This window comes from Lepisosteus oculatus, chromosome 4, assembly GCF_040954835.1.
Source record: "Lepisosteus oculatus isolate fLepOcu1 chromosome 4, fLepOcu1.hap2, whole genome shotgun sequence".
Classification (NCBI taxonomy): domain Eukaryota; kingdom Metazoa; phylum Chordata; class Actinopteri; order Semionotiformes; family Lepisosteidae; genus Lepisosteus; species Lepisosteus oculatus.
Window position 1 is genome coordinate 43,756,741 of NC_090699.1, and position 24,636 is coordinate 43,781,376.

The window sequence follows — 24,636 nt, forward strand, 5'->3', positions numbered from 1 at the left end:
TTTTGCAATTAAGAACGCGACTCGTGAAGAGAAACTTTCCCTCAGTCAAGACCCTTGTCTCCTGCAGAAAGTAACGAATAATATAAGTGTGGCGCAATGTGGCCGTCTAGTGGCTTATTGCGAAGTTGTATGTTAAAGATACTTAAATGTATTGTAGTAATGAGCAATATCACTTATATTAATATTACTGCAAAATACGCTTTCAGACAGTCAATGATGCATAACCAGACGTGGTATTTAATGGATTTTGATAAAAGCTGCTCAGTGGATGTTATGTGTGGAGATAGACGTGAGTAATAAAAGGAAAGAGAACAGAGAAGTTTGAGGCTACTAGTAGGCAATCTGAGGGGTAATGTATCACATAAGAGGCGTACGCAGTGTCACATTTTCTTCCTTGAAGGTAGAGAAGGTCTGTAAGATCTGTAAGATCATTGTTCTCAGTAATGTTACCTGCTAAGGTTTTTTGTTTTGTAAAAAAAAAAAAGTTTCATTTTCTGATGAAATCCAAAATTGTTACTGGTAGTTACTGGAAAATTTGACCATGTAGTGAAAAGGTTTTTCTCTCTAGGTCTAGGATATATGAATGGGTTGCTATTATTGATCGGACTAGAACTGGGATGAGAAAGACTGCTCTTTTCGTTAGAACTAAATGAACTTTTACTCCTAAAGAAATGAAGTTGCATATTAAAAATAAAGTGTGACAGAGTGGCACAGGTGTTAACATTGCTGCCTCGCCCTGGGTTCAATTCCAGAGCTGGTGTGCTATCCGCTTGGAGTTTGTATGTTCTCACCAAGTTCACATGGGTGTTCTCTGGGTGCTCTGGTTTCCTGCCACAGTCGAAAGACATACTGGTGGTTTAATTGACCCTAGTGTGAGTGAGTGTGTTTGTGTCTATGTGTGCCTTGTGAAGGACTGGCATCCAGTCTAGGGTGTACCCTGCCTTGTGCCTGTTTCTTACAGGGATAGGTTCCAGCTCTCCCACCCCAAACCTGAGCTGGATGAAGCAGGATAAATAATAAAACAGGCACAGGCTCATGCACAGTTGCCAGCTGAATGATCCACTCTGAATTCACTGCTCAGTGTTACAAAGTTTCTCTGACATAGGTTTAGAGCCACTTATTGGGGGCAGAATTCCCTGATTCCTGTAATGGAAAGTTACTGAGAAAAAGTGTTTTATCCTAAAAATGTTGTTTATGGACAGAGCTGTGCTGCAGAAGCAGCTGGATACTTAGAACAAAGCGTGATAGCACCCAACTCATCAAGGGCACGGGATGTTTTAATAATGTTTATCTCTGCTGCTTGAAGAAGGGAGTATGAGAAACTATTTGAATAACTGCTCTTCTTTGCTTAAAGCAAAAACCTATAAGAAAATGAAAATTACTGCTTTGCCTGTCCTTGAGGTGTTGCATCAGCTTAAAAAAAGATATTAAACAAGGGCTCTCCTTGCTTGCTTTTGAATCAGCTTTCACTTCCTGCACAGACGGGTGATGGCTTTTTCCCATATTGCAATATGAATAAAGACCTTACCGAGTGAATGAGAACACCTCTCCTGGCTCTTCTTTGATAAAATTCCACGACAGTCCTTAATGACTTGCTCTAATAAGATAATATAGACACCGAATTCTCCAAAAGTTTGTTTTAGCAGCCTCTTGCTGTCACTGTTGTGCAACTCACCTGTTCTGTGTCCAAAAGTCGATTTCGAGAAAATGTTTCTGCCCTTGAGCAGGTGACCAAGGTTAATAGTGTTTTCAGACCTTGTCATAATAAGTTAATAATACCACAGTGGGTCTGATGAATAGAATGACAGGAAATTCTCAACAGCGTTGTCAGTCCTTTTCTTGGATATGGTTAACTATTACCATTTTGAGAGGTTGTTAATATTTTCGAAACATTCATGTTTTAGTCTTTAGTCGAGCAACTAGCATCAGGTTGATCTTTTCTGTTACCTATATCAACAATGAATAAGGTTTCAGCTGCTTTTAGTTTGCAATTGTTTGCTGTAACAAGATTTGTTATTTTTGATTGGACACAATTGTGATATAGCCAGGGTGGTTAAACAAAACTCCAAGACATCAAGAAACACATTTATTTTCATAAAACTTAAGATCGCCACAGCCTACACAGCCAACAGATTCTCTTTCCTACTGCAAGTATGTGAACGTCTTGTTGCTGTCCTGGACAATGTGACTTAGCGCAGTTAAAAGTACAGCAACTTGAAACCGTTCACGTTCTGGGGAGGGTGGAACACCTAGATGTATGGAATATGTAATTGTTGTAATCAGGGAGAACATTGAACCTTTGTGTGAAATATGTTTGAAAAAAAATATGTAAATGTTTATAAGCTTCTCCACTTCCTTGAGAAGAGAAAGGCTACCTATCACCTAATTGCCTGATTTTATCCCTACATTCTGACCTCACATTAGTGAAAATTAGGGAGTTTTCTCATCTCAGCTTGCTTGGGATTCCTTCACATGCAGGCGTATCTCATGGAACAGACTGGAAGAGAACCACAGCTGCCAAGACCCGGTCAAAGCCAAACACCTGGGTTGATTTCAACAGAGTCTGTCAGTAGGTTCCAGAAAAAAAGGATCTGGAGCCCATATGCTTTGGCAGGACAGGCCTATGTGTATTGGAAATTGTTGCAGTTGAGAACACACCCTGTTTGGAGCAGGGAAATCCAGGAGATAATAGTCTCAAAGGAGAAATCCTGGCTCTGACAGCTGAGTGCTGGCTGGGCTCTAGCTCGGAGATCAGTGCAGGAAGAAATCCCTGATTCTCGTTGCTTCAATCCAGGGTAGGTAGGCCAAAGTGCGGGTAAAGACACTGGGTTTGTTCTCAACGGTGCAGCCGATGGGTCCAAAACTCACCACCCCATGCACCTCCCAGTGGTCTCGGCCCACCTGGCACAGGAGGGGACCCCCAGAGTCTCCCTGCAGAGAGGACACACGGTTACAGCATCAATGACAACGCTAGTCTCCTCTTCTTCTCCTTCGGCTTCAGATAGAGGAGACTAAGACCCCCAACTGCCCTGAGTTGTGCATTAGAAACATGGTTATGTTTTCAGCCTTCATACCTGACCACTTATATTCTGTCCACTCTTGTTACTGACTTGCCCTCTTTTCACAAATATCATTTCCTCCCTGGCACACTATGTACACTCTGTCTCCTCCAGGGCTTGGGCACCAAAATGCCAATCATACGTGGTGAGGGAAGTGCTTGTTAGTGTGCAAGTGACTCACAAACATCCTCCACTGTGCCCCTTTATTCCTCCTCATTCCTCTGAGTCTAAAGCAGAGGCTTCTTTCATCCTTGTACACCCCCACAGTTACCTGGCACGCAGCCGGTGGCCCCTCAGTGTCCTGGAATCCCGCACAAATCATGGAGTCTCGCACTCGGTCACCCCAGAACTTCTTCTGCCGGCAGGTCCTGAAGTCGATGATGGGCAGGCGAGCTTGATTGAGAGTCTCAGCCAGAGACACGTTCTCCTTTCCCCCTGCGAAGTACAGGTTGCCCACAGCAACGTCAGTCACTTGAGCCACCTTCAGACACTGCCTCCTTTACCCTGCTCTTCTCTCTCACTCCTCCTCCCAGCTCCTCCCATAATCCTCCCCAAGCTTCGTTCCTCTTTCCCTGCTCCTCCTTTCCTTCCCCACTCTGCCGATTGTCCGCTCTGCTCCCCGGAGCAGGCATCTGTCTGTCAGTTTTCATCCTTAGACCATGAACTTCCTTTACAGCTGGGGTCTGCCTCCCTGTTCCAGGGCAGCAGTTTGTATAGGCAGCTATTATGGATCCGTAAAACTGCTAACCTGTATTAAGTAAGAAAATAGAATGATTAATTCCTCAGGGCCCAGTTGTAAGAGAAAAACTGTTTACACTTTCACTCAGGGTTGCAGTTTCCTGCCCCAAAATCAAAAAGAATAACACAACTGATGTGTGGTGAGCGTTCTGGCACACTATGGCCGCCGTTGCATCATCCAGGTGGATGCTGCACATTGGTGGTGGTGGAGGGGATCCCCATTACCTGTAAAGCGCTTTAAGTGGAGTGTCCAGAAAAGCGGTATATAAGTGTAAGCAATTATTAATATTATTATTATTATTGCAACATTAATGCTTTCGACTGGACATTTTCCTATAACCTGCCATTAGACAGTCTCATCACTAAGTGATATTTATTCTTAATGTTGGGTATTGTAGCTTTGCAGCGTAAGGCTTGGAAGTGAATGGTGCCTTCAGTGTGGAGTCTGCATGTGCGACACGCAAGTTGAGTTTGACTGCCTGCACTACGTTGTCTTCTCAGTGTAGTTTTTTTTTTGTGCCTGTTTCTTGTTGACCAACCAAGCACAGTATGATGTGTAACCTACACAGGCAGGAGGCACACACAAGAAAGAAGAATGGGAGGATCTTAGCAAGTCCAGAATGAGGAGGACATCTTGGGCTCAGCTGTGCTCATTGAGTTTGGTAACAGCCTTCTCTCTGCCCAGCAAGTTATTAGGACAGAATCACAAAACCGCTCAGATTCTCTGCCTTGATGGATCACCCCACCCACAGCTGGATAAGTTTCAAATCATCAAGCATTCACCACAGTTCTTGCTGTCAAATTGGGGGGTTACCTCGGGTGTCGCCCCAGCCTGTCACCCAGCAGTAGTGTCCCGGTTGGAGGAGACTCCCCTTGCGCGGCAGGCAGGCGTACCGGATGAAGTGGCTGGGCGGGATGTCGCGGCCGGCTTTGACCAGGGCGATGTCGTAGTCCAGCTCGCTGTGCGCCGGGTAGCGGAATCGCTCATGACGGTAGATCCTCCGAACGGGAAAGACCCGCTCGGTTGTTTCGGACTGCTTCAGGCGGTGCTTCCCCAGGACAATTCGCCAGCTCCCAGCATCCTCCGCTTTCCCCCTGGGGCCCAGAAACCACAGCACAAGATCACCCTCCCAAGCCAGCTCTTTATCAGCAGCTCCCAGCTCTCAGGAGCATTCCAGAAAGCTTTTTATCGGCCACACTTTAAAAAAAACTGAGACCTCTTTATGCTGAGTCCTGACTTCACAGAAATGGCCCCTGGGTATATCTGTCCACACTCTAAAACCGATTAGGTATGAGTGAGAGTTGACTATAGGGTAGGATTCCAAGCATGATTTATACATGTGATCAGTGTCTGAACCCAAATGACCTGCACAAGGAATTCAGTCAGAAAGTGTTGTGAATTCAAAGCTATTTTTAAAGGTCTGCCTCTGTATTTCTTAGGTTTGCACATGCTTTACACAGCAGTAACTGCGTATTCTGTGGTTGTGGAAGTAGGCACCATTAATGATATTACAGCTAAGAGATGAATAAGACAAATCTCGGGTGTGTTACAATACTAACAGTACCCAGGAGCCTCAGAGACAGTACAAAACTGATGGAGGGTCACGCTAAATCAAATTTACTCTTGCCTTCCAAGTGTCTTACAAGCTCATTGGTATACATTTTAGAACTGCTGCTTGAAAGGAAGTCAGCAGCATAAGAGCTCGTCTTAATGTTGGAGTGAGCGCCTTCTCAGTTCTGCTGAGTGCGAGTCTGCAGTGGTGACATGGGAGGAATCCCAGCTGCGGATATGAAAAATGATTGTCAAATTGAGAAAACAGACGCCATCTCTCTTCTCGGGAAAACATAACTCTTTCCCCTGTGCATTCCCTATCCCTTTCAACTTTTGCTGTGACCTTTTGCAACTGAAGCTCAAGTAGTACTCTTTGTATCTCTTTTAATTGTCAGTTTTGCCTTGGCTTTAGACGACAGGCTTTTTCACCTTTACACTTTTCTGAAGCATTGTCAAGCACCTTGAACGAGAGAAAAAATGTCCTTGTATCCCTATTATTGTTAGTACGACTTAGTAATGCATATGACAAATTGAGATTCTTAATAATTTTACAGGTGTCAAAAATTTAACTGAATCTTTTTGTCATAGGAATTGCTGGATGCACCTTGTCACTGTAATCTGCTACATTTTGGCAGAAATGCAATGTTGGGAGGAAACGAGCTGTAGAATACCTTCTACAATCATAACTGCGTTGTGGAATTTCTCCTGTACAACCTTGACAAATACATGTAAGACACAAGATGCAAACTCAACCAAAGCTAATATTAAGCCAGCTTACAAAAAGCATCAGACATCTGTCCAGAAAACAATGCGCAACCAAATCGGTGAATTGCGACCTGAGGCCTTACTTCTGAAAGCAGTGAGCTGCAGTGAGAACCCAGTTTTTGTGGATCAGCGTTCCCCCACACACATGGATGTATCTCTTACTTCCTCGAGGACGAACCTGAGACAGACAACAGTGTAGGGAAGAACAGACTTCCTGTACTGAAGGCAAGCCTCCATTGCACAGATTACTGGGGCATATACAGTATTTTGCTTCCTGCTGGGATTCCAAGCAATTAAATTACAGTTTCTAAACCCTAATTGTTCATTTCTCTTAAAGTTTAAGACTCTTAATCTGTGAAAAGATACCTCTATGATGTTGTTCCTTTCTTTGGTTTCTCAATCACTGAAGAAACACTGTAAATCTACTGTGCTCTAGTATTTAGTCTTATTCTGAAGTAGAATTTTCATAGTTTTACAGGAATGCAAATCAGTGTCACTTAGTGCCTCCTGAGTACATATTTTACTGAAAGAGAGAGTTGTGGGTGTTGATGATTAAGTCATTTTCACAGGAATACTGAATGACTGAATACAAAAATCCCAGCATGAACACACTTGACATCACATTCATGATTCAACACCTTTTCAATGGATTTCTGTGTTGATCTGCTAGGCATTGTTCAAAATCCGATCCACACAGTACGTAGGCGAGATAATTCTCTTCTATTAAAAAATAAACAGGTGAATAAGTAAATAATAAAAAAATGATACATGGCTGCATTGAATTACAAAGTCTAATTCTGCCTCAGGACTTTCCTTGCAATCTGTTATATCATATGTGAAAACTAGGCATTCAGATGTGTGCTCTGTTTTCAAAGAAAGAGAAACATGTTAATAGAACTGAAAAATTAGATTCAACTATGTTACTTAACATCAGGGGGAAATTGACATTCATAAGGCAAATGAACAAGCTTCTAGCCTGTAAGTGCTGGACTTTAACCCACTGTTACCAATCCAGTCGTGTGATTTTTATTAATCACACAACACTTAGTGCCCACAATTCCATTTAGGAATTTCCATCTTGGTAAAGTTTACTGTAATTTCAATCTTAATTCACTATGCTTTACTTGCAAATTGGGAATTCCATATTTAGTATAAACTGTATAGTATATACTGTAAAGGAATTGCTGCATGTCCCTTGTCACTCTAATCTGACTGGTATAGGTATACAAGTTATACTGTAGTTCATAATGGAATTTCCCCAGTCCACTGTAGTAAAGCACAGTGAAAGCATGTTTAAATCAAGTGAACCACAATAAAGCTACGGTAAATAAAAGTCATCATAAGGAGTAATATGAATTTATCTCCCACTCTATGATAGCATCTGTTCCATTCCAATAAGAAAACAATTCCTCTTACGTTGGTTGGAAGAGGCTTTTTAAAAGTTTTCTTACTTTGGGAGCTATTTTGTTTCTACAAGGAAATTGCGTTCAACCTATCTGTTATAAAAAAGGTGAAAGTACTACTGCACTTACCTGTATAAGGCTCTTGAATAGTTTAGCCACAGAATTTGAAAGAGCTCAGGGTGACTCAAGGATGAGTCAGTAAGATTTAGCACAGTTGTTCAGTGATTCATCACTGAAGAAGCAGAGGAGCAAAGTAGGTAGGACCAGGACATCCTTAAAATAAAAGGATGGACACTGTGCTTGACATTATCCCTAGGAAAGGGAAAGCCTGACTCAGAACAGACTTGAGTGTTGGTGCTGCATCTGGGAGTCAGAAATAATGTGAGAAAGGGCTATGCTGGTTATTGTCATAAAGTGCCATTCTAAGAAAAGAAAATAAGTAATGCCTTTTTCTTATTCTATCTAAATATAGGTCTAAATAAGAAAAAATATCTATTCCTAAATAAAAAATAACCAAATACCTGGCAATGTACTTTCCTAAATAAACTTCCCACTGTATGCAATGCAAGTTACAGTTCACAGTGCCATTTAATTGTTTGTTTATCAGAGGAAATGGTATAAAGTAACTTAAGGAAGTGACTTAAGAAGTCTCTTACGAGGGGGGTGAATGGTGAAATTCCAGAACTGATGGAACTCCAGATGCAGGACAGGCTACAGTGCTGTGCAGCTGGTGTCCAAGGTATTTACCTGCAGTGAGACCTGCCATGGCCAAGAGTGAGGTCGTGCTTCGTTGCCCGATACAATCCTCTGTGCAGTGTTGGGCTTAAAGTGGGAAAGCCCACAGTCCTTGGGCCAATCTGTAGAGGAGGCGCAGAAGCACACAACGTTTATAACAGATATGCATGTGTAGAAATTGCAAGAAATTGCTTATATTATGTTTAAATTATATAGTAGGTACAGTAGGTCATTTCTGCCTGTGTTCACGTGTTTGCCCTCCGGATGCTCTGGATTCCACCCATATTGGGATATATCTTTAGAGTAGAATCGGCTTCCCTACAAAAACCACCATTGCTGCATAACCTATTGTTGTTTCTTATATCATTGCTAGGATACAGGGTACTTCCCTATATTTTTCCTGGGTAACAGTTTGCAGTGCCTAGGTTTACCCTTCCTTTAAAACACTAAATTCAAATAAAACATAGCACAGCAATAAAAAAAAAAGTTCCTCAATTCACATTCCCATAACACAGCTGCAATTTGATCAGACCATGACACACAGCAATCAATGTCCTAGAAGGGATATGCTACAGTCTTGTGTTCTTTGACATCCTCTTTCCTTGCTCTGAATTCTAATTTCACAGTTCTATTTCAGGAGCTGATAACATTTGTATCAGAGTCACATTTCAGTCAAACACACGTCACATCACTCAAGCTGTGCTCCTTAACGGATTCTGAGCCCAAAGCCTTACTCTCCAGCACCGAGTTAATTTCTTACACAAATAAGAATGTTAGCAGACAAACAATTGAAGTTTAGCAATGTACTGTCAAATGTTGACTAAATATAAAACAGCTTATTATAAACGTAGTTATATTAATCTAGATTAAAATCATCCTTGCTTTTTTTTATTTTCAGCCATTCTTCATTTTTAAATTGCGTACATTATAACATGCAGGACATCCTTCAAAAAACCCCTAAGTAATTCTCCTTTTTTATTTTTGTATTGATCTAATAACATCAGCATTTTTGAAAAAACACTTTTTTGGGGACAGATTTCTCACCTGTGTCCTTACTAACAACCATGTTATTTTTCACTTTAGTTAAACATACAGGGAACTAAAATAAAACTAAAATAAAATACAGGATATTAATGCATTGTCTAGAATAGATGAAAATATTTTTATTTCAGTTTATTCAGCCTTTATTTTTTAGCACTCTGAGCTGTCAGGGGTTCTTCGTGATTAATGTGCCTCCAGCTTGTTCGTTAGGTTCTGTGCTTATTGACTACAGTAACGGGTAATTTATCAGAAGACAGTCACTGATTCTGTGCTCCCTAAACAAGTTACGCATATAATTCTCTGCTTTTTGGATGAAATGTTTAAGGAGGTTCTATTGCAAATGTCTCTGCAGTACTTAATTCACTCCCAGCTGTCTCTTGACAAAATTAAATTTTTGTTCAATGACTCATCATTAAGTAATCCAGAATGTCTTATCCTTATAATAGAATATTTGTGTTCCTTTAGTCAACTCTTACTTTTATTTTTATTCTGGTATACCGCTTTACTCTATGTTAATTATCATGTAGCACATACCCTAACAGGATTCATAATCCACATATTCCTTTTCTATCCTCTTCATCTAATTCAGGGTTGTGGGGGAGCTGGAGACAAGACAAGATGCCAGTCCATCACAGGGCACACACACACACACCAGGTCCAATTTCTCTAGAAGCCAATTATCCCAGCTAGGGTATGTCTTTGGACTGTGGGAAGCAACCGGAGCACCTTGAGGACACCCCCATGAACACTAACATACAAACTCCACACAGACAGCTCCCCAGCAATTGAACCCGTGGCCCCAGTGCTGCAAGGAAGCAGTGCTAAAGACTGCATCACCGTGTCTCCCCTAACACAAATCCTTCCTAATTTCCAATCTTATCTAGTGTTTCTTCCTGTCCAATTCCCAGTAGTGCCTCTTTAGAATTATAATCCTGAAGGAAATGTACATAATGTTATGTTGCCTATGTCAGATTGGATAATTACTTCAGGGATTCTGTTCACTCTGTCAGGGATGTTCCCTTCTTGAAAAGTATGACTTTTGTTGTGAAACATTAATAACTACTGGCATATGTACTTCATTATTACATTGTCACGTTACATTGGTCACAGTTGCTCACAATTTGTTAGAAACAGTAGCATATAAAATTAAGAAATTTATTTTAAAAATAAAAGTGACAAAAGCATGTTGTTCCCAAGTGGTACTGCTGCGGTCTGAAGTAAAAGATGCCTTGGAATCACCTTAATAGCTCAATTAAAGCAATACAACGTGTTAAGTAATTTTGTATGCCTTTTGAAAAGCAGCTGGTCCTAAAGCAGACCTGATTTCCCCTTAAAAAGTATTTCATTTTCATCTGCTGGTCTGTTGCTTACAGCTGGTGAAAGATGACAGACACTCACCGAGTTGTAGACGTTTGTGCTGAAGGTGGCGCCCTGGGGTGAAGGCCTGGGTGAGAGTCAGTACCAGCGAGAGGGACAGCAGCAGCAGATTCCTGAGGCTCATTTTGGGAGCAGCGGTGAGGGGTTTTTGTGCCACCCGTATTTATATGGCTATTCAGCTGGGATCGGAGCAGAGCTCTGGCTGGAACCTCCCATTGTCATGTCAATGCCCTCCCGTGTAAACAAAGTGGGTGAACAAAGACACTGAGCGCTGGATTGTTCTGGCTTCACGGCCAGGGGCTTCTGCATTGGCAACCAGTCACCTGCGAGTCCCATCAGCAGTTTCATGCTGCCACTCCCAAACTAGAGCTTCTGTCAGCCCCTCCTGCCACCCTCCTTTCCAATTGCCCCGCCACTAGACATTCAAGGCCTTTCTTCTTCCCACTCTGCTTCCCTTCCCTTGTCAATACATTTCCTGTTGACTCTTCCAGTAATAAAGTGTGCAGTTCCTGGGGCCTCTCTTTTCACAAAGAGAAATAAAATCCTGAATTAGGAATTCAGACCAGAAGGATTAAGGGAAGAAGCAGTTAATATATTTAGTACAGAACTGCTTGTTCTGAGTAGACATCATAAACAGGGTCACTTGTTGATGGTCGCAGGACAACGAGGGGCTGCAGCCCCTGAGGGTCTGCTTTGTCAAAGGTAAAAGTTTTATGGAAAGGAACTAGTTTTGTTTCTTTTAGTTCTTTCTATTTTAGTTCCTGGAATCTCCTAAGATGCTAAACTTTCTGTTTGCTTCCTATGTATAAAACATTTTGAAGAAAGCACTCCTGACATCTTAAGGAAAGGAGAACAGAGAGAGAATGGTGAGTAGAATAATTATTAGTTTGGGTTCCTTTTTAAGAAATCTGTTCAGAATGGTGGACAAATTAGACTTGTGAGTTTTCTGTCAAAATTCAGAAATACTAAAGGGTAGCAGTAAGTGTTTTTCCTCTTAAGAGGGATTGAACATTGTTAGTTTCTTGACTTGTTTTTATGCTTGGAAACAACTGGTGACGACCTGGTATTATTCTTTGGGTTAAACCTTCTTTTCTTTGTCCGTATGATCCGACAGAAGACAGGCTCCAAAGAAATTGCTGGTTTTGTACTATTTGGATCCCAGGCTCCTAGCCTCTTCGGTTCCCCAGGAAAAAGTTGTGTTTCAAATCATGAAATAACTGTATTTAGACAGCTGCCTGTTCAACATTTTCTCAATTTTCACTTGAATAAACTTACAAACCCAATCACCTCAACATCCAGGTTATGATATGAAATATGGTCTCATTAGGGACTGGCCCTAGTTTCGCTTTCTGTGATGTCAGAAACAGCTGGTGTGGTAGCGTTTCATCATTTTCTTCATCTCGGGATACGTTAATACTTCCACAGATGGCACAGAATCTTAGTGAAGGTTGCAGCAACCTGGAGTTTACCTGTAAACATAAGGCACATGCAGGACTAGAGCACAGGACTGCCCCCTCTCTCTCCCATAGAAAGCCATTGCATTGTGGGACAATGGAGAAACAAACAGTTTAAGAACAGCCAAATAAAGCCTAGCTGGCATAAATTTATAAAGTGTGAGGTGACTCGAGCCCCAAGAGAAAAAAAAGAGTACATGCAGGCTCCATGTAAAGTAGATGGCATCCCAGTGCAGCACTGAACCCAAAGGCCAAGAGCTCTGAGGCAACAGCACTAACTGCTACCCCACCCTGAATTTTCTAACTCAGAAGGGGACACACAAAGCTAAATGGTTTAGTGAGTTTTCTCAGCATTAAATCTTTGTTAATTGGATTCTGTCATTTTCCTACCCCAAAGACGCATGAAAAAAGGAACATATTTCGGAGAGGTTTAGAAGATAAAACGTTTAATATGCTTATAATAAAACCCCTTGATCTGAACTTACTCTGCTCATCAAAATGAAAATTATTGCTCACTTATTTATTTTGTCTGTCCAATGGAAGAAATTGCAAAGAACTTTCAGCTTTGTATTGGGAGAGTCGAAACAGATCACCATTTAATTTTGGGACCATAAGGTATCTTCACATGCCTTCACATATCTTCAGTTTAGAATAATTTTTCTAACATTTTTTATAGATGCAATGGTTTAGAAGTAAAATACACATAGCATGTTCAACTTTTTGTCTTTCGTCATATCATTTACAATTGCACTTTTTAGAACTACTTTATGCAAGTTGGGGAGAGTTAAATTCAGGAATATATGTTCTTAGTCAAATCTGTACTAGTTTGGTCATTATAGAAAAACAAAATACAGTTATATTCACACAAATATTATTTCATTTTCATTAAAAAAAATTAATCCAGGCCTTAATAGTGAGCATACATTTTATCCATGTTAAACAGCATTTGCTAAACCATCCTGACTGAAATTGGAGAGAAAATGTTAAAAATGTAATCCTTTCCATGATATAAATTCAGCATCATATACAGGTAAGCCATTTTCTTGTGAGTGCTTTTTAACTAGCATCTAGAAGCATGATACACTGTATCTGTCTTTTGTTAAAAGAGAATTGTATTTGTGGAAATAAATATTCTGCTGGACAGGATGGGTTCACTGGAACTTTATTTTTTTTAAATAGACAATCAAACAAAACAGTTCCAAAATACATCGACACAACGTGTATTTTTTTTTGTGTACAGAGCTAAATATAAATTCTAAAGACAGATGACAGCCCTTCAGCATGTTGGATTATACTGGAACAGAAGCAGACAGTTCAGTTCTCACAAGAAACAGATGAACTCCCAAAGATGGGAATGGTCGATATGACACATAAGCTCCCTCCCATAAAAACAAGGTTGAGTTATTGGTGCTGAATAACTAGGAATGAACAAATCCATGTCCTTAACATTCTCTTGTGAAGGAGAAGATCAGCAATGTGTAGAGTGTTCTACATCTTTACGAAGAAGAGTTTTTCCTCATTTTAGAGATTTTTTATGCTCTTAGGTTCTGAGATTACTTGTACTTTGGCACTGGCCAGTCTGATGACTGAACAGACTCTGCTACTTTCACATATCCAGGACAAGAACAATAACTAACAGACATCACCTTGGGTCGAGTGTGGTTATAACAACTGATCTCTGGCAAACATAAACCACCTATTCTAAAAAAATACTGTCTTTAGATAATAAGCTTCACAAAACCAGTTTCACATGAGAATGAGAGCCATTGAACCAGATCAGGTGATTTGTACTTGTCGTCCAGCATAACTGCATTTTATTACAGTATATTCAGACGATTCCTTATCACAGGTCGTGAAATATTGTCTTTTCAACTGAGCTGTAGGAATTTGACCCTCTGGCTAGAGCACACTTGATTACACAGAGCATGAGGTGTTCAACTTAGGAGGTGTTTCCAGACGGACAATTTCTCCAAACAAAAATATATCGCAAAACCAAAATAAGGGAGATTATTGCTTGAAATACAATGACGATTTCCATACACATATTTACTTCTGTAAAGTGTCTGAAAAACATTGACAGTGCTTTAGAAGTGCAGAAGGCCTGCCTTGACAATGAAAAATACTGTGTTACCACCATCATCAGTGATCAGTGCTGATTCGCGCAGGGTTAGTCATTGAAAGATGACAAAAGCCGCTCAAAAAGACCCCTTTACTGTGAATACTCGGGAATGTGCCTGCTCATCTGAACTGTGAACTGAGCACTGAACTCAGGGTGAAAAAGCATTTTAGCTTGGAAATGAGTAGAAGACCAGGGCCACTAAAAGCACTGGTCACAAAAACAGAGCAGATCACTTGATGTGTAAGAGTGCAGTATCTTTATCAAAGCGATGACTCCCTTGGCCAGCACTTAACAAAAAAGCCATAGAAATCAGGCATTAAAATTTTGCTACGGTAATGGTGTTGCTAAATTATTGCAGGACAGCTAGACAGTAGAATAAGTAATATCTGTCACTCAGTCTGACTAGCGGCATGAATAGTGAGCAGCTCCTTAGTATTGCATATACAAGGAAAACAAAATAAAATTTGGATATTTTATTAAGACGCAGATGATTTACCCCATACATGAATTGAGCAGTAGGCAGAAAGGTGCCAGAGCTACTCCTATGAGGACAGGGCACACAGATGAGGAGCTCAGCACTCTTTCTGAGTGGGACCAGAAAGAGACTGGAGCCTTGGTTAACAGATATCTGCTCCACACTCTAAAGAACCTTCTCAGACCAAATGACATAAGAAAGTCAAACATAAAGCTGATAATACAATGGAAAAACATTAAAAAATAAGTGAAGGTTTAATGTTGTCAATTTCTCTCAGATAAGTAGAATTTTACTTCTAGTCAATTAAAAGAAAATGACCCTGACAATGGGTCTACTGAATTCTAGCCATGAGTATATCTGCAACAAGACACAATTGTTAATTATTTTAAATTTTCACAGAAGGCTGAGAAAGCAGCTTATATAGCTCTGCTTAAGATGTGAGCAGCAGGTCAGTAGATTCTGTAGATTGTAATTGATGATTACTTATCTGCAAACCCTTGAAGTCATCTGAACTGATACATTAGTACTACTGTTGCCTTCAGCAACACTCCAGAGGCAACAATCATACCTCGAAACTCTTCATTGCAGTCTTCGTTTTCTTGGCACACTGAAGAAAAAGCCTTGTATGCTACTACTTTACAGTCCTCAGGAATTATGGAACATTCCATGTGCTGTGCCGTGTTCTTTAAACTGGGTGGACTGCTCCTGTTGGGCATATCACTTTGGTAGGAGGGAGTATAAATATAAATGTCCAGAATCACATTGTCCTGGGAATTACAGAAGCTTTGGGTAACGAAGTTGTTGGGAATGTCACAGTGCTGAAACAGTCTGACCTAGTTCACTTGTGCAGTTCATTACTGCTTCACTCCAGTTTCACCAGCTTGTGATTTTGGAGGCCCTCTATGGAGACAGGTCTGACTAAGCAGAAATTCCACAGTGATATCAATTAGAGCTCATGGTCTGGAAAGACAATTTGTAGCTGTCTGGTCCAGAATTTGAAAAATGTTTCTGTCCTAGGGTCAAGCTGAGATAATCTGAAAGAACAGAGTGATTTGTTTAAAGCTATGTGCACCACCGAAAAGTTCTGTTTATCTTTTTTCAAACTCCAGAGTTTCTCCAGATGTTCTCCAGTCTTTCAAATTTACGTGAGAGAAAAAAATCCAACTCCAAGATGTCATGTGCTATACTACGTTATCTACGTTAACTTTCAGAAAAGGAGTGAGATATATACAGTATGTATTTTAGTTTGCACTAATCCTTTATAGCTTTCTAGGTTGCATTTATCATTTTATAACAAACATCATCATAATCATTCCTAAAATCTTCTTAAGGACAGGTTGCTGAGAGAGACCCTCACTCTTCCCTTGCAAACAAACATACCTAAACAAGCAATTAAAAATGAATATCAGTATAGAACCCAAACCAGACCCATTAAACTTTACTTTGTTTCATACACTATGCAATCCTATAGTTCCTATCCATAATCTTCTATTGCTAAAATAATTATAATAATTAATTATGATTCCTTACACTATATGACAATACAATTGGTTTTATCAAATTGCTTCATGAAAAGAACAGATTTTCCTTTATACTTATATGTGTGAGCTTTGCCTGGCATCCTGAGTGAAAATCACTACATATTGCCACTACACTATAGACAAATTAGCTCCATTTGCATTATTCTATCATTTTTATACTGTATGTGCCTTCACTTAGATAGAGGGCACACATGGCTTAGTCAGTTCTAGTATATCATTCTGTTAGTTTCTGGTGCCTCTGTGCATTGAGAGCTGATAAATGAAGGAATGCCTCTGTGAGGATAATTCATCATAGTGTAATGGACTGGGTGAGTTACATCAATGTAACTCTAGAGTCTCATTGTTCCTGAGCTGGGGTTAATGAATGGCAGTAACATAACAATACCATTATTAGGTCATGTGGCTACCTATAAGTTTGTTTGTTAAATCTGTCCATTGAACTTTGGGAATAAAAAGTGAGAAATAGTTCATATCACATGTGTGATTTAGACTGTTTTATTCAGCAATTTTAAAAACACATAACTAAATCAACAGCAATATAAATGATTAAATCAAATTGATGCTAATGGAATAGCTGGCAGGATAAAATTTGAAAACAGAAACAATCAGCAGAGGAAATCCCTTAAAAATGACCATAACTTTTTCAGGTTCAATAATGTAAAAATGCCTCATGTATTACTGTTTTTATACACAATAGCTATGGAGTAAAGTTGACGGATTGGCGCCAGCTGGGCCTAAGATACTAGTTGTGCTATGGAGAAACTGCAGGTATGACCTTTCTCATAGGACAACCGTGGCCTCTGCTACACGAGTGTCTATTGGGAGGGATAAAAGCCGAGAGCTGAGTAATTGTTAGTTTGATGCAATTGCTATTTGGCTGTGGTGTTTCTCAGAATAAATAGTATTCTGTCTCTTAAAGGAACTCCATCCATCCAATTTGTAACCAAAACAGGGTAGCAGGGGAGCCAGGGCCTATCCTGGCAAGCAACGGGCACAAGGCAGGATACACCCTGGACAGGACAATCCATCACAGGGCAGACAGATATATAACACAGACACATACTCACACCAAGGCAGTTTTCCCAGAAGGCAAATAACCTACCATAATGTATTTGGAATATGAAAAAAACAGCACCCAGGGTAAACCCAAACAAACTCAGGGAGAACCTATAAACTCAATAGCACCTCAGGTCTGGAGCTGAATCCAGGGTCCCAGCACTGTAAGACAGTAAAGCTATCCACTGCACCTTGCTTTTAAAGGAATTTTCGTGACAACAGGGGAGAAATAAAATACATTGCTAAGCATCTCCTGTGTCTTTAACCTTAATGATATAGTTCTGTAGCTTTATTTGCTTCTGATTTAGCTGTAGATTACCTTATCGTTCAGGAATCCATATACTGTATATAGTAATTTCACAGTTATATAAAAACGTATGCAGATACAAATGAGAGGAGGTTATCATACTTATTATGACCCACAACTTCACTTCACTGACAGCACGGTGAGACTCCTTGAAACCTGTTCATAAACATGCCTCCTGTTCTCTTTTTCAAAAGCTCTTTTACTATTTCCATTCATATCCTCTGATTTGTGTTCTACTGTTCATGCTGAAGTAGTTCACTGCATTGACTTTTTCGGAGCCTTTGAGGGTTTTGGATACTGGGATCAGGTCCCCTCGTAATCGTCTCCGTTCAAGACTAAGAGGATTCAGTTCCTTAAGCCTGTCATGTAGGACATTCCCTCATGTCCAGGAATGTGTCCTAATGCTCTTCTCTGGACTGATTCTAGAGAAACAACATTGTTTATGTAATGCAGTGAACAGAAGTGAAAGACATGTCAGAATGTCTTGCAAGACATTCAAAACCTGAGTTTATAATGACTGCTAAAACCCAGCACTCATATCAAGCTTATAGACTCCTTACAACAACAGAACAGGGTTACACTTAGCACAGTGCAAGCACAAAACACACAACACTAGATTACAATGTTGTGGGAGTTACACCTATACATTGCTAAACACGTATCAAGTGCCGAGTTTGACCATCAGGTTCTGCTGTGCGGAGTTTAAAACGGATTTTCATAAATACAATTTAACCATAGAATAAAACATAAAGAACACTTGAAGGACAGGACAGATGCAGTGACGTGTTTTGGTTCACTTTTAAACAGTGTCAGTTTCACTGGGAGGGGGAGAAAGGAGATATTGCATTGATATTGGATATGACAGTGTTGTCTTTATATCTCATCATAAAACACAGTAAAACCACCTTAATGGTGTGGTTGTTAAAACTATCATGGTTGATAAAAACAGATATTTAACAGAAGTTTGTGTCTGATACCTTTTTGCTTCTGGGTAATTCGGAAAAACAGGATTTCTTAAATAGGAGATACAAATCTCAGCAGAATATATGGTACCTACTGCCGTGATTCATCTGTTCATCTACCAAGTCTTTAACGATTGTGCACCAGGAGTCTCCTGAATGTTTTTAACAATTTTGCTGCACTGTCGTGTCTGTTTTCTAGCACAGCAGTTTGAGATTCTGGTCAATGAGGATCCTGTATTTTTTGGCTTTCATTCCACACCTTAACTTTGGGGGATAATTGAGCTCTGTTTCCTTTTAAAGTAAGCAGAAGACAAACCTAGCAGAGCTTTCCTGTATTTCTTGACAAGAGCACTCCTGCAGCAGACATTTTTTTTTCAAGGACCAGTTGCTGAAAGGGGTTTGAACAAGTTCAAGCAAGCAGCTCTATTCAATCAATTAACCGAAGCAATTAAAAACATATTTGGTTTAAAGCCAGAAGAGACAGGGCCAGGACCATAGCTGAGAAACACAATATATTTCCAAATACTAATATAAAAAAACACATTTTATGGGTTGCTGATTTGGGATTTTGCATAACTAGATTGCTGGGAATTGTCTTCTTTAAATGTATGAAAAGCCCAAGATCTTCATTTTCTGGAGGGGGGGGGGGGGTACCTACAGTCGTTTCTGACTCATTCCTGGCCCTCAAACATCTATCACCCACGAAATAAAGTGGCACCAGCTTCCTTTAAAATCCTGGGGAGCAACCTGCTAGGAGCACACCTAGGGTGTTTCTTTTTTTTAATGATTTTACTTCAATAACATAGCATTTAAAATGATTCCATGTCAAGGATAAACTCAAGAGAAAACCCTAATGTTGAGATCCCTTGTTTGGGCTTTTCCCTGGCCCCGTCTGGACTATTATACAAGCTTCCCTAATCAAAGTATGATTTGACTGGCAAGCAGATCCTCTGCAGTCGTGAAGCAGCAAGCAGTATAACGATTTCTAATTGAACTCAAAATCAATGACTTGAATTAAGAAGCAGACTGCCATTTTATCAGCTACTGGAAGTGACTAATAACACACAGTAATAAGTGACATTATTACAGTTATGATTAAAAACTGCCATGTGGAGTTCCAGAGTGGGTGCCTGCTGTGTCACGAGTGGGGATATAGTTTGACCTGCAGCCAGAGCTGAAGATCATCCTGATTCTGTCCTCCCTCAGGATTGGCAGGATGGGTGCTGTCCTGGGTGCCCCTTCAGAGGCACTGCACCCCAGATCACTGTAGACCTCCCATTTGGGTCACAAGCAGAGGGTCCACCTAAATAGCACAACAATGGAAAAGTTATGAAAGGAACTAATCTTTTCTCCATTTTCTCTAGTTGTTTTCCCTTTTATATATACCAATTATAGAGCCAGTAACTGTCCATCAACTTGGCTTTATGGCTACAAATCTCATAGGCACTTGCCTACCTGATGGAGTCTTTCATTATCTGGCATCCTACAATCTCCACAGTGCTTTACAGGAAAGTAAACGCTGTCTTGGTTCTTAGGCACCTGGTGAATCACTGTTGTTCCCAAACCTGACCTGACTCTGCTGGTACCTTGTGTGAGTTGGGTGCCTCAGCTAAATTAATCCAGATCACTGTCAGACAGCGGTACGAGATAGCCTAGGCTCAAACCTGTAATGTATGGACCAGGGGACTTTTATTTTGCACAGCTAAAATATGTGTTGTATGGCATGGAATTGGATTTGTGGTGGAAGTGGAAGTGGTGGGATTACCTTGCCACTCAGTGGGTCTGATTTGTCCACGTCAGTCCACAGAACTCGTGGAGCGGGCACAGCAGGCTGGGCTTTTTAGAGAGCCCATTACACTTCCCCTCTTCCTCCTCTGGCTACTTTTCTGGGTGCTGTTGGTGTCTGTGCGGGAAAGTCTTGAAGCACGGCTAGCCGTTTCCTTGATCTGCAGCTCTAGATGTTTCTGGATAGCCAATCCCAGCACTTCCGGGTCCACTGAAGCCCCATACACATCCCATGTCATCCCTTCTGCATCCCACACCACTTCCTTCACTGGGGACTTCTGCCCAGAAGCTGCAGCCTTCTCCTCCTGTAGGCTAACCTCGGGGAACACATGTGGGGGAGGCGACTCTGGAGGGCCCGTCTGCACCCCTACGTCTCTCAGCTCACTGGGTAAGGTCATTGTTCCCATCTCTCTGGTCTTCCTGCATGCTTCTTGCTGTACTTGTCCGCCGCTAGTGAAGGCTATCTCCTGGTCCCGACCGTCAAGACTACAGCAGTGTACCATGCGTTTGGCATCCAGCCCTGTCTCACTGACAGAGGAGACCAGCCTGGGGAAGCTGAGGTTGGCGGGATGGGCAGGGTGCCGCTGTCTGCTGCACTCGCTAACTGAGCTCACCAGCCGCGGGAGCAGCTGGGCTGGGGTGGGGATAGGGAGAGAGTGGCAGAAGGCAGCAAAGGTGTCCTCCGATCCCCCAGGAGTTACTGAGTGGCCAAAACAAACATCCCCACAAGCTGCATGTCTTGATTTGCTGTCCCTGCTGGTGTGTGAGGGGCTGGGCACACATATCCTCACGCTCTGCTGAGCAGAGCTGTTGCTGCTGCTCGTGTGGCAGGTAGTCAGTGTGTTGTTCTGTCGCAGCTGCATGGCTTGTTTGCACACGAGCGATGGGCAGCCTGGGCTTTCTGTGCTGCACAAGCCCAGCCCGGCAAATGCAAAGCTGGTCTCACTGCAAGCCATCAGCTGCCCGGGACAGTGGCTCTCCTTGAGCACATGCAGGCTGTCTGAATGGCTCCTCTGGACTGCTTGTTTGATCACCCCCAGCCTTTCTGTGCAGAGGTCCCTGTGAGGGGCGGTAGTGTGGTTCTCCTGTACTGTCACTGTAGGAGCTCTGTATGGCTCTTTGTCCAAACAGTGGTGATAGTTCACAGTTACTCCAATGGTCTCTGCTTCTCTTGGAGTTGACTGGGAGTTGTGTGTTTCCATGACACTTTGTGGATGGGCTGCAGCAAAAACATTTCCTGGCGCCCTCTCTCCTGCTGTCTGTGTGCCTCTTTCCCAGTTGCCCCGAGATGTCCCGTGGTAGTTGGCTTCGGGCATTTGCAGGTGGCACACAGCAGTACTCAGGCTCTTCCGGAGGTCCAGCTTGTTCCTAGCCAACTCCTCCTGGCACAGTGGAGTCTGAGCAACTTCCGAAGAGCTCTTGGAGAGTGGGTAGAAGGGGGGTCCCAGGGCATCCCATGTGCATCCTGAACCTGACAGGCAGTCAGAGGGACAGTGGTCCGATAAGCGTCGCTTGCTTGAATCCATGAGGGAGGCCTGCAGAGAAAGTTTCAGACAAAACATTTTAAACATTTTTTAACATTTTTTATGACATAAAACACTGTATTGACATATTGACATTGGGCCTTCAGAAGAGAAATTTACTGAATTAAAAAATGGAAGAGGGAAACTCACTGGAGACATGTGCGGTAAGGATCCACATGAGTGAGAAATTGAGCATGAGTAATATTTTGTATATTTAATTTTCAGAAAAATCAGCTGTGCCACTAAAAATAAAATTGAAACTTGGCAATTACTGAACCTTTTTGTCTTGACCAGAAAAGATTTCAAGGGGACCTTATCGAAGCATTTAAAATCTTCAAAGGCTCTGAGAAAGTCTACTCAGTGGACGTCTTCAGAAGCAACAGTGAAATATGAAGAAGGGACATAAGAGAAAACTAAATGGTATATTGAAAAATGATTCATGCTTATTTTATACACAGGGTTGTGAGTGTGTGGAGCAGACCCCCACCATGATGTTGAAGTTTCTTTCTTTAAGCTGGATGAGATCTTCAGCTCACCTTGTTACCAGCAGCACAACGAGACAGACGGGCCAAATGGCTTCCTCTCATTACTAAGATAAATGTCCTTATGTGAAATGCTTCTTTGTCTGTTGCTTGTCAGTTGGCTTTTTGCAGAAGAAAAGTGTAGGAAGATGTCCTGTGTGTTATGCACAGCTCATCTTGAGAAGGTTTTGGCTGCTGATCCACAGGATCCTTAGAAAAATGTTGGCGAGCTTGATTTCAAATCATATTAGGCTATACAGGTGGTTGCTCTCTGGAGCTGCCCTGAATTAGCATGTTGTAAGCTAATTTAATTTCACAGCAGGGAGCTCAACAGAACACATTGTTTCCTGTTAATAAATAATCATTACTTCTTAGAAAGAGGAAAATCAGAAACATAATTTTGCAGACATGACGTTCAGAGTATTTATGGATAAGCAGGGAGCATTCATCTGCTATTAAGACATGATGTGACCTGAGGACATCTCCCTTCACCAAACCCACAACCTGATGCATCAATGTGTTCCAGTTTTCTCTTTACCACTCCAGGTTTTTGATTCAATCAGAACATACAGGTCTATTTTAAACTGCTACAGCAGTATATTTAGTGTAAAACATGTGCACATCCTTAGTTTATTATAACAGCTAGGCAATCGATGAGAGCCAGGCATGCAATGGAGAGGAACATGGATATTAGAAAAGTTTAAATGGTTTAGTACCCATTTCATCCTGCACACAGTTTTACTAAGTTCCTTTTCTCTTCCCTGCCCTCTGGGAAGCACTGTAGGAGCATAAAGACAAATACTATATCCCCAGATTCAGAGACAACTCTGTCCCACACTCATACCTTTCTTCTACATTGCTTGTGCTGACTTTTACTTAAATTGAGCGTTATATAACTTTGTTGTTGTTGCTACTGTCCCATGTTTAAGTTTGGTGTTTCCTTAATGTCGTTGTATTGCACTTAAGCATATGACAAATAAACTGATGGGTCAATGCTGTACTGATGGTTCAATGTTGACCCATCAGTACTTGCTGCAGGGCACTGCACTGGAAGCTGTTATACAGGAAAAACAGTGCTGTGCTCTCCTGAGTAAGTATTCTGGAATTTGAAGGGTTTTGCTTACTAACTGAATACATGAAACGTCCAAAGGTATGTGATATACAAAAAGCATTCCCCAAAGACAATACCTGCTTTCTATGTTCTTCACTCATTCTTCCAGATTATTTGATATCTGCTTCCTGTAATTTAGTCTAATAGTCTAATTCACAAATAGGACATAACAAAATGCTCTTAATTGTTTAATTAATGTTACAAGCAAGCCAAGTGGATTTGTGTTCGTTTGTACTGTAGTAAAAGGTATGAAACATCAGTTGGATGTCACAATGCACAATCTGCATCTCAAAAATAGTTTCCTTCATTATTTTGTGCCAAGTTACTTCCAAGAAAAGGTAGGGCAAACATTTTCCTTCCCTGTTCCTGTGGGAGTGCTGTCTCTTCTGGAGTTTTCTGAAGCTGACTTCTTAAGGAATTTATTTCAATTTTCTATTTGGGGCATATCTATAAATTTGCTTTCAGTTTTTGAAAGACCAGAAAAATCGAATGGGAGTTTTGGAACTGCCCTTACTCGAGTGCGAGAGGACTTGACCTTTGTAGAAGAAGAACATCTCGTCATGAGAGTGCTCCTGTTCATGTCTGTGTCTGTTCATTTTAAACTGGTTGCCAATTAAGAGCTGTTTAGTCAGACATTAGGAAAAGCAAATTGAGGAGAAGTCACTTAAAAGTTCTAGATGTAGAGGTTATAGGAAACAATAAACTAGAAGCTGGGTGTTTTAAAATTTAAGAGTCAGTGCAGAAACAAATAAACCAAGAATCTAAACAAGCAATCAAATCACTGAAAGGCATTAATACGCACTGGTGATTCAGGACCTGTTGGGTGCACATGAGCTCTACTGAACCACCAAGAGTGTTGATGCAGTGGTAGCTACAGTATATATATCCCAAGATGCCCTAAACCCAGGTGGGTCTCCCTCATTGATATGGTTCAGACAGATGTTTGTGTTAGGAAGTGTTAGCATTGCATGTGTAGGCTCACTGAAAGCCAAAAGTAAGGAGAATTCTAATATGGGGTGACTGTATTTAACTGAGGGGTTCAGAAGCAAAGATATGGTATAGAGCTGGTTTTTCAGCATCAAACCCTTACAGATCTTTAAACCTTCTGATAG

The 24,636-nt window shown here is 41.2% G+C and overlaps 2 protein-coding genes across 4 annotated transcripts in view; both read right to left on the bottom strand.

The window, feature by feature from the left end:
* Window positions 1–2,073: 2,073 nt before the first annotated feature.
* On the bottom strand, window positions 2,074–10,822 carry LOC102688573 (elastase-1). The gene is made up of 6 exons (XM_069189254.1): window positions 10,692–10,822; window positions 8,265–8,374; window positions 6,198–6,292; window positions 4,612–4,892; window positions 3,331–3,494; window positions 2,074–2,931 (listed from the first exon to the last, which is right to left on the bottom strand). The coding sequence occupies exons 1-6, from the start codon at window positions 10,792–10,794 to the stop codon at window positions 2,752–2,754; spliced, it is 933 nt and encodes a 310-aa protein (XP_069045355.1). The 5' UTR covers window positions 10,795–10,822; the 3' UTR covers window positions 2,074–2,751.
* Window positions 10,823–13,270: 2,448 nt separating this feature from the next.
* Window positions 13,271–24,636, bottom strand: part of LOC102688365 (G protein-regulated inducer of neurite outgrowth 2) — a 29,712-nt gene continuing 18,346 nt past the window's right edge. For all 3 annotated transcript variants that reach the window (XM_015347848.2, XM_015347851.2, XM_015347849.2), the window contains 2 exons: window positions 20,350–21,904; window positions 13,271–19,887 (listed from right to left, as the gene is read on the bottom strand). In XM_015347848.2, coding sequence (XP_015203334.2) covers window positions 20,381–21,895 — 1,515 coding nt within the window. In that variant the 5' untranslated portion in view covers window positions 21,896–21,904 and the 3' untranslated portion in view covers window positions 13,271–19,887; window positions 20,350–20,380. The remainder of the gene's footprint in view (window positions 19,888–20,349; window positions 21,905–24,636) is intronic.

Coding starts and splice junctions, on each gene's coding strand:
- LOC102688573 (XM_069189254.1), bottom strand. CDS start 10,794: ATGAGCCTCAGGAATCTGCTGCTGCTGTCCCTCTCGCTGGTACTGACT. Junction 6,293..8,264: donor CATGGCAGGTCTCACTGCAG/GTAAATACCTTG, acceptor TGTCTGTCTCAG/GTTCGTCCTCGAGGAAGTAA. Junction 4,893..6,197: donor GCAGCTCACTGCTTTCAGAA/GTAAGGCCTCAG, acceptor TCTGGGCCCCAG/GGGGAAAGCGGAGGATGCTG.